The sequence below is a fragment of the Benincasa hispida genome, chromosome 8 (assembly GCF_009727055.1).
Source record: "Benincasa hispida cultivar B227 chromosome 8, ASM972705v1, whole genome shotgun sequence".
NCBI lineage: Eukaryota > Viridiplantae > Streptophyta > Magnoliopsida > Cucurbitales > Cucurbitaceae > Benincasa > Benincasa hispida.
The window spans coordinates 28,620,046-28,636,509 of record NC_052356.1 but is presented as its reverse complement, the minus strand read 5'-3'; the positions used below and the strand labels follow the sequence as shown (position 1 = coordinate 28,636,509).

Here is a 16,464-nt window from a genome sequence, read left to right as displayed (position 1 = left end):
GGAATATTGCACTCAAACTATCACAATATACAATAGCTTAGTCATGATGCAAACCAAGATCACCAACTAACCCCTTCAACCATATTTCCTCTTTAGCAGCTTCTGTCAAGGCCATGTACTCTGCTTCTGTAGTAGACAAAGTAACTGTAGGCTGTAAGGTTGCCTTCCAACTAACAACAGAACCACCCAGAATGAACACATAGCCAGTCATAGACCTCCTACTGTCAACATCTTCAACATAGTCAAAATTAGAATAACCGGTCAACAAACACTCTGTGCAAATCCCATAAACAAGACTAACATCAGATGTACCTCTAAGGTAACGACAAATCATTTTAATGGCTTACCAATGCTCCTTCCCAGGTTGACCCATGAACCTGCTGACAACACTAACAACATGGGCAAGATCAGTTCTAGTATAGACCATAGCATACATCAAACTTCTCGAGACATGTATTCCTTCTTAGCTTTAGACTGTGGTGAAAGCACAGATGACAAACGAGCATTTACAACATTAAGAGTATCTATAGCCTTAGCTGATGACATACCAAACCTGGACAATATTTTCTGAATATATTCTTTCTGCGACTAGAAGAGCTTATTCTTATCTCTGTCCCAATAAATCTCTATACCCATAATTTTCTGAGCAGCACCCAAATCCTTCATATCAAACTCAGCACTGAGAAGATTCTTCAATTTCAGAATATCAGACTTGGACTTTGCAGCTATGAGCATATCATCTACATATAAAAGTAGATAAATCATCAAACCATCATCAACTTTGTTGTGATATACACAACAATCATACGGACTCCAGTTATAGCCAAGTCTAATCATATAGCTGTCAAATCGTTTGTACCACTTCCTTGGAGACTGCTTTAACCCATACAAAGATTTCTTCAACTTGCAAACATAATCTTCCTGGACACTGGAACCCATCTGGTTGGGTCATATAAATCTCTTCCTCCAACTCTCCATGTAAGAAAGTTGTCTTCACATCTAATTGTTCAAGTTCCAAATTCCGATGTGCTACTATAGCTAGTAACACCCTGATAGAAGTATGTTTGACTACTGGTGAGAAGATCTCATTATAATCAACTCCTTCCCTTTGTGTGAAACCTCTAGCAACAACTCGAGCTTTAAATTTAATGCCCTCTGAAGGTGATATTCCCTCCTTTTTTTTGAAGACCCATTTACAAGTGACAATTTTTCTCTCCTTAAGTTGTTTAACTAATTCTCAAGTTTGATTTTTGTCAAGATATTCCATCTCATCCTCCATAGCAGTAGGCCATTGAGCAGACTCACCACATGATATAGCTTCTCTATAAGTGGATGGCTTATGAGGATCCACCTCTTCAGCAACCTGCAAAGCAAAAGTAACCATATCTTCAAAACCATACCTCACAGGCGGTCCAACACCAACTCTTTTAGCTCTATCACGAGCTATACTCGATTGATCTATTCGTGATATAGAATTCTCAGGCAAAGTAACTTCTTACGTTTTAGGCACATTAATTTTTAGTCGCACATCAATTTTTTGTAGTAATGTGTTGATCTTCTCCACCTTGATGTTGTAATTCATTCACAGCTGAAGGGAATTGCATCTCCACCTATTTATCAACACTACTACTTTCTCCCACATCATTAGACGTCACAAAAGGTTTTACAGTTGAGTTAAGCATGGAATTTTTTATCAAATATCATAGCCCTACTAAGTATGACTCTATTCTCAGAAGGTGACCAGACTCTATATCCCTTAATTTCATCCCCAAAACCTACAAATATACCCTTTTTAGCTCTCGGTTCTAATCTACCCTCATTAACATTATAGTAGATAGTACAACAAAAAACTTTTAATAAAGAATAATCTGCAGGCTTACCAGACCACACCTCGTAAGGTGTTTTACAATCAAAGCTCTGTAAGGTCCACGATTGATGAGATAACATGATATATTTACTGCTTCTGCCCAAAACCTTCTAGTCAACCCTGTTTTAGAGAGTATGCATCTTGTTCTCTCTAACAACGTCTGATTCATACATTCTACAACCCCATTTTGTTGTGGAGTATCCCTAACAGTGTGATGGCGAACAATCCCCCAGCATTATAGAACTTATTAAATTCAGATCCACAGAATTCCAGACCATTATTAGTTTGCAGTCTTTTGATCTTCTTCCCAGTTTGATTTTCAATCAATATCTTCCACTACTTGAAATTCTTGAAGGCTTCACTTTTATGTTTCATCATAAAAACCCAAGTCATTCTTGAGTAATCATCAATTATAGACAAAAAAAATACCTACTGCCTTCAATAGATTCAACTTTGGAAGGTCCTCAACAGTCTGAATCAATATAATCAAGTGTCCCTTTTGTACGATGAACACCTCTTGGAAACTTGCTGCGATGAAGCTTCCCAAATACACAATATTCACAAAATTCAAAATCCTACACCTTGTGCCCACAAAGAAAATCCCTTTTTGACAGAATTTGCCATAACTTAATCATATCATCCTTGTGAACGATCGACGATGCAACAAAAACATAACTTGTTATCGTGGAACCTAATAGAAAATACAGTGTTCCACGCTTTATGCCTTTCAGAACTACCTCAGAACCCTTACGAATACATTGCTCCACCTTCACCTTTAAAATTGTAACCCTTGCTATCGAGTACACTAAAGGATATCAAACTCTTCTTCATTAGTGGAACATGCCTAATCTCTTTTAAAGTGTAGAAGGCACCATTATGTGTTCATATCTTGACTGAGCCGATTCTAACTATCTTGCACATAGCACCATTAGCCATGCTAACATTCCTTCCATCTATTTGCTGATAGGTTGAGAACCACTCTCTATTTGGATACATATGATAAGATGCCCCAGAATCAAGAACCCACACATCATCAGAATGTGAATGTTCATTTACAACTAAAGCTAGATCTCCTTCAGAATCGATCTCAACTTCTTCAGGTTCAATCTCAACTTGTGCAACAGCGGGAGATTCTTCCCTTTTGTCACTCTTTTCCTTCTTTTCCTGATTCCTTTTTATCTTAGGACATTCGATCCAATGCCCCTTTTCTTTACAGTAGTTACAAATATCATCTGACTTAGGACTCTTTGACTTCGAAAACTTTTTATTCTGGTTCAACTTATATTTACCAGAATTCATATGTCCCTTACTCCCTGTAGCAGCTAACCCAGATGCTTGACTTTCTATAACTGAACTTCCTGCATTCTGACGGCCCTCTCTCATAAGCAACCTGGACTTTATATCTTCTAAAGTCAGAGTTTCTTTCCCTCCAATATACGAGTCAACAAAAATCTTATACGATGAGGGTAAAGATGTCAACAAAATTAGGGTAGCATCCTCATCATTAACCTTAACCTCTACATTACGCAGATCTAATAAAATTTTATTTAATTAATCAAGATGGTTTCGTAGAGAAGTACCTTCCTGGATATATAGATGATACAAACGTTTCTTCAGAAACAACTTCTTGGTTAAAGATTTCGTCATGTAAAGACTTTTCAACTTCAACCAAAGATCAGCGACAGTTTCTTCATCTGCGACCTCGATGATGATGTCATCAACCAAACATAACATGATCGTCAAATGAGACTCCTCCTCAAGAGTCTGTCACTCTTCGTCATCCACGACAGCCTTCTTTGACTTACCCGCCGGCGACGCTCACAACCCCTACTGCTTTAGCAGGGATCGCATCTTCATCTGCCATAAACCAAAACTATTTCTCCCAGTAAATTTGTCGATCTTTACGTTCATGCCAGACATCTTCAATTGTCAAACAAATGCGGAATTTCGAAGAAACTCTAACAAGGCTCTAATACCAGTTTGTTACGAAATCGACAATTAAAGAACACAAAAAGGAACGTAGGGATAGAGAAGATTGACACACAGATATATGTGGTTCACTCTAGGGGCAGAGGGAGAACAGTATTATTAGAGAGAATGTTTTTCAGAAAATTACATCAAAAGGCGCCTCTACGGTTAGAGAGTTATATAGCGCACTACTCTAAACCCTAGAGTCATAATCTTAAATAACTATAATTAAATAAATATGCTGAATACATATTCTTAATAGGTTTCAGCGAGACCTCCGTACTTGGTTATTCAAAGCGCCAACAAACAGATTCAAGGCATTTCAACAATGTACATCACCAACATTCTCATTTGCGGCTGAAATAAAAGGAGTAGAAGTAGAATCATTAATAGTATCAAAACACAACTCTGAAGTAGAAGTGTACCTTGTACTAAGAAGATCTGCACCCTTCTTGTGCTCAAAGAATACATCTCTGCTTCTTACTACCTTTTTCTTTTCTAGGTCGTAGAGCCTATAACCTTACTCTTCACCCTCAACCCAACAAAAATACATGGATTCGTTTTCGAATCAAGCTTTGACTTCTGTTCTTTAGGCACATGCATGTATGCCTTGGTGCTAAAGACTCTAAGATGCAAATAAGTGGGATCATTTCCCTTCTATTCTCTCTCTGAAATGTTTAGACCAATAGGAATTGATGGAGATCGATTATCAAATACATGATACATTACATTGTTTCACCCCAAAATGTCTTAGAAAGAGTAGACATTCTAAACATACACAGAACCTTCTCCACAATGGTTCTGTTAATCCTCTTAGCAACTCCATTGGGTTGTGGTGTGCCATGCTCTGTCTTCTCATGTCTAATGCCATGTTGTGAATAATAAGACTTGAACTCATTCGAAGTATATTTACCACCATTATAAGATCGAAAACACTTCAATTTTCTTTCAGTCTCCCTTTCTACCATGATATGAAACTTCCTAAAAATCTCAAACACTTTACTTTTGTCTTCAACATATACACCCAAGTTCTTCAAGTAGCATCATCAATAAAAGTCACAAAATATTTATTGCCATCAAGTGACTCCACCTCAATAAGCCCACAAATATCATAATATATTACCTCTAATTTTCCTTTTCTTCTGATGGACTTCCCAGAAAAGGAAATTCTATGTTGCTTACTTGCCAAACAATGATCACAAAGGTCAAGAGAAACTGTTTTATAAAAACAAAGATAAGAGATTTACCTACCAATAATTTAATCCCGTATCACTCATATGTCCTAGCCTTTGATGCCACAAATTTGGACTTTTTTTCTACTGTATTCAACTCAGAAGAACATATGCTCAAGTTTTTTTTATACAAAGAGGAACACAACTCATCTCGAGCAACTATTATTAAACCCTTAGACAATTTCCACTTACCATCATAAAAGGTATGTCGAAATCCTTCTTGATAAAGGACATTTGCAGACAATAAGTTAAGGTGTAAATCAGGAATATGGCGCACATTTTTTAATGTATGCGTGCACCCAACACAGGTCTTCACACAAATGTCACCTAACCCGATTATGCTAGCTGAGCTCTTGATTCCCATTTTCACACTACTAAAATCACAAGATTGATAGTTCATGAAGTTCTATCTTTCGGGAACACAATGGTATATAGCACCTGAATCTACCATCCACTCCGTGTTTCAACTCTCTACATGATGATACTCACTTGTTGCACAAATCAAGGTGATAACATTATCACTCTGAGAAATAATTGTTGTAGTACTTTTATCACCTTCCTCTTTTTGTGAGTTTTACTTCTTACTTTGTTCTTTCTTCCAACGATAGCAAAACTTTTTTATATAATCAGACTTGTTACAGTAATAACATGTCCTAGTCTCTTTGTCTCTAGACTTGGACCTCCTTTTTTGTGTTACCATGGTCTTTAGGTGCCTTACTTTTCTTTCTTCCACGATATTCAGCAACAAGAGCATGTGAATTATCAACTCCCATTTCGTTTCTTCTTATCTCTTCATTGAATATGCTTTGTTTGCTAACATTTAAAGACCAAATACCTTATGGAGCATAGTTACTATAGTCACAATCAAGGTTTCCCAACTGTCCGATAAATAACACAACAAGAACAAAGCCTACAATTCATCATCAAAATCAATCTTCCTAGTGCCCAATTTATTAATAATATCCTAAAATTCACTCAAATGCTTAGACACGGACTTCATGCACTTTAATTTCAAATTAACAAGTTGCTTGATTAAAGAATTTTTATTATGTGCGGTCTTCCTTTCATAAAGACCTTCCAACTTCTTCCACAACTCACATGGGTTGGACTCTTTAGACACATGGTTGAAAATGCTATATCAACTCATGGCCCAATAGTCGCCAATGTTTTTCTATTTAACTTTTCCCAATCTTTTTCTTCCATTTTATTTGGTTTTGTAGGTTTAGAAATTTTTTCATTTGCTTTTATGGTTATTTCAATTGGATCAAACAAATCTTTGCAATATATCAAATCCTTCATCATCAGTCTTTAGATGGAATAATTGGTTGATGTCAATTTTATCTTTGAACTACCTTTATTACAAGTAGACTCCATAATAATGATTAAATTAAAACCCACTCTGATACCAATTGATAGGACTCAAACAATATAACAAAAACCTACTAGGATCTCCTTTAAAAAATCAACCAAATAATTGTTCTCCAAAACACCACAAATAAATTACCAAATCATCATCAAGAAACCAACAAACAATGGACAACAATAAACTACAAAATTCTGGAAGACTAAAAACAAAGAGCACATACGAATTATACGTGAAAACCCCTTCAATCTGAAGAGTAAAAACCATAGGACTTGTACGGAGTCCACCCTTATCACTTATTATGATAAAATTGAGGGAAAAAGAACTCAAGTTTGTGATAAATAGATTCATTACTCACCAATACTTTCATACATAAAAGATGAACACTTGAGAGATAAAAAAATGAAAATCACCAAGTTTTAAAGATTCAATTTGTTTGCTATTACGGACAAACCAGAGCTCTAAACAATGATCCAACCATTCAAAATGAGTACCTATGTGTTCTGAACATTCTGACCAAAGTTTAGCATGATCCAATGGTCCAAACTTTGGAAATCGACAACTTTGTGAAAGTTATCGCTGAAAATCAAACTACTGTATTTCTCTTCGATTTTCTGCTTCTTTTTAACTCTCATTTTCTTTAGGTCATCCCCATATCACAAAGAAAACCTAGGGCTTTCAATTGGCACACAAAACATAAGTTTAAAATAATTTCTTTCTTGTGCAATAAGTGGGCTGGACACCCACAACACGATCTTGAAAGATGGAAGGAAAGAAGAAGAAGAACATGAAGATGATGTACGTGGTTTGGACAAAAGAAGCCTATACATCGACGAGAATGGAAAATTTCTTGAAGAACTTGTAATGATAAGTACATTCACTAAGTATTTTACTCGTATCCTCTATTTTACAAATTAGATCTTTTTATAATAAGTAGATCTGTTACAAAATGAGAGTTAGTTATGGATGTAGCTATTGGGATCATATTTTTCAATGTGTATCTTTCACAACGTCCACTGGGGCACATAGCTTGAATGGTGTTCAAGTTACGTAACACTTGACCCTCAACCCTTTTTATCTAAGGCCTCAATATTTTCCTCAAGACTCACTACACCAACCCTTGATCATTTATATCCAAGGCTTGATGACTTTTTTTTATCCAACATTGGTGTATCAAACTTTGACTATATACCTCGAGGCATTGATATCCAATAATGACATAGTAACCTTCAAAACAATTATACATGAGACTCTAATATCAAATTCAAGGGCAGTTGCAATATATAGTCATCAGGTCCAAAGTATTTGCAAATAAAGCACGATGTCAAAGAATTTGTAAATATAAAAAAAGTTATATCCAACTTTTAGAGTCTATCAGTGGTAGATCATAGCTATATTTGCAATTCTTTAAAAATGTAACCCTAAAACTACTAACCATTGTAATTGTATGCGAGCATGCATGTGTGTGTGCGCGCGCGTTCATGTATGTTTGCTTGTGTGTCTATGTGCGCGCATGTGCATGTACGTGTACGTGCGTGACGCGTGTGCATGCCGGTAGATGATATGATCTAAAATAAATTTAATGATATAATCTAAAATAATTTTAATTCAAGCCTTCGTATCATCCTTAATAACCATAATGGTCTACTTAAAAATTGGGTGTCTAAAATGTTGAAATGCATTTTAAAGAGCATCATTTCTGCAGGGCACCATATCTCATCACATTGCACTAAAGCATTTGGAGATGCTTTGCCCAAACCCACATTGCCTTTTAAAGAATAATGGAACAAAGTTCAGCTCACTTTTTTTTTTTTTTCTTTATCAAATCTGATTTAATTTCAAACATTGGAAAACGAAATCATGAATCAGATTGAAATAACTAAAAGTAAAAATATATCAAATATATATTTTAAAAGAAAATAAAATTTGTTTCATTTCTTTTTCAATATTATACACCAAAGAGAATATGGGACTTCAATTCAATAATCTTTTGATAATGTATGAGCGGTTCAAATTCAAGATTCTTGGCCTTTACATTTTTGCAGATTTATTCTTACTTTTTTTAAAAAAAATCCTTTAAACAAAACAAAGGGAACAGATTCACTTGAAACAATCATCCATGAGCAAATAATTTTTAAATGAAATAAAATAATAAAAAGTAAACTAATGAAGCCCTATAAAAACCAACGCTGAAACATTAACCTTTTGAATAGTTTGTGAAATTGAAAAATGGGATCTGGGTGGTCGGAAGAGCAGCCCCAGGCTGCACAGCCACCGCAGCAGCCAGCCACGGTTAGCGCCGCCTTAAGAAGCAACGAGCACGACAGCGGCAACTCGAGTAATAATCATTTCAAGGAAGAAAAAGAGAAGATGGTGAAAGGTAAATTAGGAGAAGTAAAGCTTGGCCATGGCTTTGAAGATATTTTGAAAGATGCAGACTTGCCAGTGGATAGGTCCTCCTTGGATAAGCTTCATGAACAACTCTATGCTGGGATCTTCTTGAACAAACGAACTAAGGCAAGTGTAACAATCTACTTATTTATTCCTCAATAATTAGACTATACCTAATTCAATGCTCCCGTTTCATTACACACTAAAACAAATTAAAAATCATTTTAAAAATAGATGTAGCTCAGACAGCACCTAAATCTTTTACATATTGATATACTTTCAAGAGTATTATAATAAAATTAGATGTTAACGTCTTTTTGCTAGTTGAGAAAAATATTTGGATGCATCTACCGTCTTTTTGTTTTGTTTTGATTTATTATAGTATGGTTTACAACTGCGTAACAAATAGAGGAAATTATATGTTGGTATTTCACGTCGACTTGTGAAAGTTAACTCAAATATATAAACTCTAAAGTTTTTGAGAATTATAAAAGACCAAATTGAATCTAACCTAAACCCACAAAGATGGATTAAGAGTGTGTTTGGAATATATTTTCGAGTGTTTAATTTAATATTTGACAACGACTCAAAATAGTTTTGCAAGTATATTTTAATAAATTTTTGTCAAAAGCATGTAAATAAAAAGGAGATTTTTGAAAATTACTTTTTTCTCACGTAAATCCAAGTCAGTTATAAATGGAGACTTTCTAAATTATTTGGCCGAAATTGATTCCTTGCTAGAACTATTGCCATAGGGGAGAGGAAGATGATGTCGGAAGAAAAAATGAGAAGAGAGAGAAGATAATTTTTTAAAGTTATTTTCTAATTTAAAATGTCATGACATTATTTAAAATTTTTTTAAAAAATCATATAAACTTATCCAGACTAAGAGAAAAAAATTAATAAATTTGAAGATAAATGCACCTATTTTTCAAAACTTGAAAAGTATAATGAAAATTTTCCTAATTTATTTTACTATATTTATATAAGGGTCTTTTTTTTTAAATATAAAAAAATAAACTAAAATATTAACAAAATATAACAAAATTTTAGAATTATCAATGATAGACGTGGATAGACTTTATCAGTGTCTATTAGTGATATTGACATAAACTGATAGAAATCTATCAGTGTTTATCAACATCAATCATTGATAGTTCTAAAATTTTTCTATATTTTGTAAATATTTTCAACAATTTTACGATTTGAAATAATTTCTTTTTATATAATATAATTTGTTTGGATGAAAGATATTTCATCAGGTTGGCTGCTGAAAAATATATTTGGATCTGCTTCCCCAAAGGCAGAGATATATTTCATTCAATGCAAAAGCTCACTAATTTCATTACTTTGAATGCAGAAATATTGGTTAGATAAGAAGTTGAAGAGTAACTGTTTCATGTTATTTCCAAGAGCTCTCTCAATAACTTGGGCTGAAGAGAATAAGTATTGGAGATGGAAATCCATGGAAGAATCCAGGTATAATATCCAACAAAACTAACATGTTTTTGTTCCTTACAAATTCATTTCCATCTTTTGATAAATGAAAAATAATCTTAATTGAAGAAAAATTAAATTGAGTGACCTTTGAACTCCTGACTTCCTGCTCTTATACTAAGTTAATCCGGTATTCTAAGCTTAATATTTTTATTGATACTTAACATGACCCAATTTTCACTTTAAATTAAAAAAATTTATCATTAAAGTCATAAATGGTAGGGATATCTTTTCCATTCATAAAAAAATAAAAAAATAAAAAACTTACGTACATTCTGAACTGTATTTATTTTTATGCAATCCATCCAAATGTCAAAGTTGTCACCCGATAAAGTTAATATGGATTCTAAAATGACATTTTGATCTGCATCCCTCTTTTTGTAAATGATAGAAATTGCAGTATTGGACATTGTGAGATTATGAAATTGATCTTTTAGATTATTTCCTAAAAAAAAATAAAAATTAAGACAGGAATTATGGTTTTCAAAAAAGTTTTGTTCCCCTATGTTATAGATTTTTCTGTAATAGTAAAATGAATGTTGGGATACTTGTTTTTGGTAAATTATTGACAAACTCAAAAGCTTAAGTCGATAGGTTACGATAAATTAAATTATATCAACACTTTTAACATACTTCCTCACGTGTAGACTTGAATATTTATTGGGAAAAATCAATATTTATAGAAAATTGAGGATGAAATGACATTACAAGCAGAATTTGAACATAGAATTTTCCGTTCTAGTACCATGTTGCATCATTAATGGACCTAAAAGCTTAAGTTTTTGGGTTGACTTCCGATTTAACATGTTTTTTTTTAAAAAAAAAAATGTTTGTCTATCTTTTAAATAATTAAAGATTTTTTCCCCTAGAAAATCATGAAATTGTGAGGACATAAGAATCATTAAAAATTAGAAAAAAACAATTTCAAAAGGGTAATTTTTTAAAATGGCAAAACTGTTTAAAATATTTTCAAGTATAGCAAAATGTCACTGTGTACCAGTAATAGATTGTGATAGACTACGATACACTGCGATAGACTTCTATCACTGAGTAATAGACAGTGATCGGCTTCTATCGCAGTCTATCGTGGTCTATCACTGGCAGATTGTGAGATTTAGCTATATTTGTAAATAAATTGGCTAATTTATTTAAAAACAATCCCTGACAAAGCTACATTTTTTCGGATGATCCAAATGTTAATTAATGGCAACTTCTACAAGATAATTAAAATAAAACGAAGTAGAATATTGGAAATGAACAATGGTATACAGTACTCTTGTCTACATTAATTTTTTTTTTTTTTTTAAAAAAAAAGAAAACAAAATTCCATGTGCATTTTAGTTTGAAAAATCATAGAAAATGTATAGATACAAAAAGGAGCCAAATATTTCCAACAAAAAAAATAAATCATCATTTCTTGATCTCTATCACCATGATATATCTAAAACTCGCAGTAATACTATCGAAGTCATCGAGCTTTTGAACGTATGTTGGCTTGAAATCCATGGAAAGATGAAGACATGTGAGCTCTCACCCGGAATTTTGTATGAAGCCGCGTTTGAGGTAATGATCAAAGAGCCAGCCTACGGATGGGATATTCCAGTCAACATTAGGCTTAAGAAGCCAGATGGGAGCAAGCAAGAGCGTAAAGAGAATTTAGAACAAAGGCCTCGAGGGCAGTGGGTTGAGATTCCGATCTGCGATTTTGTCGTCCATGATCACGAGAGAGGTGGTGAGATCGAGTTCAGCATGTATGAATATGAAGGAGGGATGTGGAAGAAAGGGATGCTCCTAAAAGGTGTTGTGATTCGATCAAAGGGGTCCATTTGAAAAATACTCGCTACTCCCAAATTCAAAGGACCTGTAATTTAGCTAAAGGAATGAGTGTGGCACATAAAGTTTTGGAAATGATAAAATGCAAATGGATAAAGTCATAGCGTTTGAAAAGATAAGTATAGCTTTCTTGTAACGAACCCAACTTCTTTTTAAATAATTGATTGTGCTTGTTACTCATGCATACTAAGAGTCTAAGACCAAAAATATTCAAATTTACTAAAATTCTAAATTTGAGGACCAGCAACACTTTAATTAATTATTAGAAAACATGAAAGTAAATTATTTTTTGGGTATCCAATCAAGTGTTAGATGTAATTTGTAATGTTCAATTAGGTCAACAACTAAGATTCTCTGGAGAAATCTATTGACGCCTATAAATAGAGAGGTTCTCCATCCCTTGTAAGAGAGTAACAAAGAAAGCTCCAATTGAGTCTAAGTGCTAAACCACTCAATATAACCTGTTTCTCCATAATTCTCTATCCATTTAAAACTCTAGCCTAATTTTTCATCATTACCTCCACCATGGACAACATGTAGAACTAAATATATAGCACTAAAACCAAATAAAGAAGTACTAAAACAAATAAAAAAAACAAACAAAATTCTATGAGGAGGATACGGTAGGACATGGTGAAGGTCCATGAACAAAAATGGGGATCAGACCCAAATCTCAATTTTACAAAACTCATAATTTTTACAAAGTTTTAATGCAACAAAGTAAATTACAACATGCTAAATAAAAAAGAGAAAAGAGAATTATGGAACCCTTACCTTTGAAGAACTCTTCTTCTTCAAAAAAAAAAAAAAAAATATCCTTCTTCAAAATCATCATGTATAAAACAATCTCCAAATGACCACCACCACGAATGAGTCATCTGTATTCTTTAGGATGAGAATCACAAGAGTTTTGTGGGCTTTATGATTTTTTGAGAGGGAAAGAAGAATTGAAAATTGAGAGAGGAAAAAGGAGATTGAAAAACTGGGAATATTTATGAGAACAATTTGTATCACCCCTCTCCTCTGTCAAACGAAGAAGAAGATCAAACTCTTCCAACCACCCACTCACAACCTAAAGAGAAGAGAGAATTAAGGGGAGGGGAGTTATTTCCCTCCGACTTAAAATCAAAATTAATTAATTCAAAAACTAATTAATTTTAATTATATATATATGTATATATAATAACTAACTTATTAAATATAAATATAAAACTACGTGTTATATAATATATAACATATAACCTATGGTTTAATATTGTATCATACACAATATAACCTATAGTTTTAATTCTCTCATTTATGACATTTAATATAAATCTCATTGACATTAAATTCAATTATATGAATCCAATTCATATAATTAATATTTGAATCATATTCAAATATTTATTTCCTCTCAAATAAACCTTATATTATATTGTATCAAATACATTATAGTAATTATACAATATATAACTAAATTAAATTAATTACATCACATATAATTAGTTCCCATAATTAATTTGAAAAATTCAAATTAATCCAAAATTGATTCTTATTTAATCTCCGTTGAGCTACAGAGGGGACCTCATAGACCTGTAGATTGAAGCTTCAATGGTACTTGAGTAATTAATTACCTGTAGATTAAAGCTTCAATGGTACTTGAATAATTAATTAAACTCTTTTAATTAAATTACTCAACATCCATTGACTGCCGGACTCTCCACCAAAGACCGACAGTTGCACTCTTCGCACTACAGATATATTTCTATGTCCATTGAATATAACTAGTGAATAGTGCGATGACCTTTCATAAATTGCTCATAAGTACAACTCGACAAAAATTATCGTTTTGCCTTTATAGTTACATCTAACTACTTAAGTACCATCAATCCCTTTAATGAACAATAAGTCATAGTCCAACTATAACCAAAACCCTCTCGGGCCAGAAGAGGTTGTGGCGCCACATTGTTCAAGCCCCGAAATCAGTCCTTGAGAGAGCAATTTATCTACTTACCCCAATCTCGGGGAGGAGTAAATTTCATCTTGTGTAGCTATATTCCTAACTCCTCAATCAGACGAACTGCAACATAGTAGACTTGTTGGGTCAGCGATCTGGCCACTCTCATCCATATAAATCAAAAGATCGCCTTGATATGCAGAAGTTTACAACTCACTAAGGATTCAGGTCATGTCACCTATGGTCATCCTGGTGAAATGTAAGTCTCTTTTATGAACGACATTATATAATGAGACTAATCATTCCGTGTCCGGTCTTAAACAAACTTCTTTGTATAGAATACTCTCACTCACATATCTTCACATGAATTATCATAATCAAATCATTTGTAGCACTTTACAACAATTGTGACATCTACAAAGCGGATCGTACTCGTAGTGTCACTAGGATAAGATATCCAGTCTTATACATCCGCTACAGACAATTTAGGTTATCACTTAAACATGATTCACCTGTACGTCTTTAAGCTATAGAAGATAACCTTGGATGTTAGTTTATTGGTTTGTGGGTTTAGTGCTACTAAATGTCAAATAAAACATCTCATATTTTATTAAATAAATAAAATGTTTGTACACTACAATTACAAACTACAGGACCCTACGAGATTTAGGACATCAACCCCAACAATCTCCCACTTGCCTAAAGCTAGTGGAGTGTACAATATACAAGTACACAGATAGCTCTAAAGAAAACTATTATTCCTAGCTTAATTCAAGCTCATTATTGGATTTTACATGTTTATTTTCCTATTTTGTAGGTACTAAGCAAACAAGAGGTAGAATTGGTGATTTGGAGTTGATCGAGGTTAATTTGAAGCAGATTGGAGTTGATTTGAGCATCCAGGCTTCAAAGGGGTCAAAAAGACCAAAATGCCCCTACTTCAGTGTCACAATGCTCACCTTATACGAAGCCTCGACATTCGTTTGACGCTGTAAGGCAATAGCCTGATGTGCAGGGGAGCATTGCAATGCTACTTCCAGTGTTGCAACGCTCCGATTTGGCAGCAACACCTAACACTCGTTGCCTTTCTTTTGTTGATCATTGCAACGCTGCAGTAATTTCTATAAATTCTTCCCTTCATCTTTACATCAAAAGGATACTAACTTTTGGGGCTGAACTGATGGAGGCTGAGGTTAAGCTTTAATCTTCTTTTGTTCCCTTCAGATTTTAGTATCTTTAGGTTAGTTTTTCTTTTTGTTTTAGGTTGTAATCAACGGATTGGATGTGTATCTCGTATTTGTTTATGAATTAAGAGGTAACTTCTATCTAATTTCTTTGAGCAAGAGACCTATGTTTAATTTCTTAAATGATTTTTAGTTAATTTAACTGAATTGTTGTGAACTCTTTGGGATGATTTGATTGAATCTTAATGGTATTTTTATAAATTGATCTGATAAATTAGTTTCTTGAAATTCTTGTTTGCAAAATCGTCATAGCTTATGCATAAATTGATTGATTTAGTTGTGCATACTAGGATAAAATGTGTAAAGTCTAGACTTTTTCTAACCAAACTCATGTATGCCCAGATTTAATCTTTCCAAATATATCATGCTATAAAATATGACTTTTCCTGTGAACCCTGAATCCTAATTTCTCTACTTGAGTATATTCCCTACTAAGACTAGTGTGATGAGTAGGTTGATGTGGAAACCAGTGTGGAATAGTAGAGGAAAAAGTGGAGATTTGAAGGAAAGAGGAAATTTGGAAGTTTAACTCTTGGGGAAAATTTGGAAAATTTTGTTAAGTATAGAATTTTGTGTGGGATGCGTTGGAAGGGACCAATGCATTAGAAAGGTGTGTTGGATGATGGATGTGTTGGATGCGTTGGATGATGGATGCGTTGGTGAAGGAAGAAAATTGAAGTGAGGCATTGGGATGGCACGAGGGCTGGAGGGTGGTATGCGTCGAGCAGCCTCGACCAGCGCCCATGCAATGCGTCGAGCAGCCTCGGCCAGCACCCTTGCAATGCGCCCATGCGTCGAAGCAGCACACCAATGCGCCGAAGCACCTGGCCAAGCATCAAAGCGCCGTGCGCAGCCCATGCTGCCAAGCACGCCTAATGCGTCGAGCGACCAGCGTGCCCATGCATCGAGCGACCAGCCTATGCAGCACGTCTATGCGTTGGTGATGGTTAGCTCTTGCGATGGCTAAGTTGAATTGTGATGGTAGTGATTTGGGTTGCTATGCGTTGATGATAGACTATGTGTTGAGTATGGATTATGTGTTGAACATCCAAGAGTTGGACGCATACAAGGGATGAGATCAGCAGGAGAACATCATCAAAACCATGTGTCTTCTTAGGAGGAAAGCCTTA

General features: G+C 34.2%; 1 protein-coding gene across 1 annotated transcript; it reads left to right on the top strand.

Annotated features, from left to right (window-relative positions):
• Positions 1-8,622: 8,622 nt before the first annotated feature.
• Positions 8,623-12,383, top strand: LOC120083437 (lectin-like). The gene is made up of 3 exons (XM_039039198.1): positions 8,623-8,947; positions 10,182-10,300; positions 11,773-12,383. Exons 1-3 carry the CDS (start codon positions 8,660-8,662, stop codon positions 12,146-12,148), a joined length of 783 nt encoding a protein of 260 aa, XP_038895126.1. The 5' UTR covers positions 8,623-8,659; the 3' UTR covers positions 12,149-12,383.
• Positions 12,384-16,464: the final 4,081 nt, after the last annotated feature.

Bases quoted from the DNA above. Each gene is read 5' to 3' on its own strand.
- LOC120083437 (XM_039039198.1), top strand. From the start codon at position 8,660: ATGGGATCTGGGTGGTCGGAAGAGCAGCCCCAGGCTGCACAGCCACCG. The intron at 8,948-10,181 runs GCAAGTGTAACA...CTTTGAATGCAG, and splicing joins TCTTGAACAAACGAACTAAG to AAATATTGGTTAGATAAGAA. The intron at 10,301-11,772 runs GTATAATATCCA...TAAAACTCGCAG, and splicing joins AAATCCATGGAAGAATCCAG to TAATACTATCGAAGTCATCG.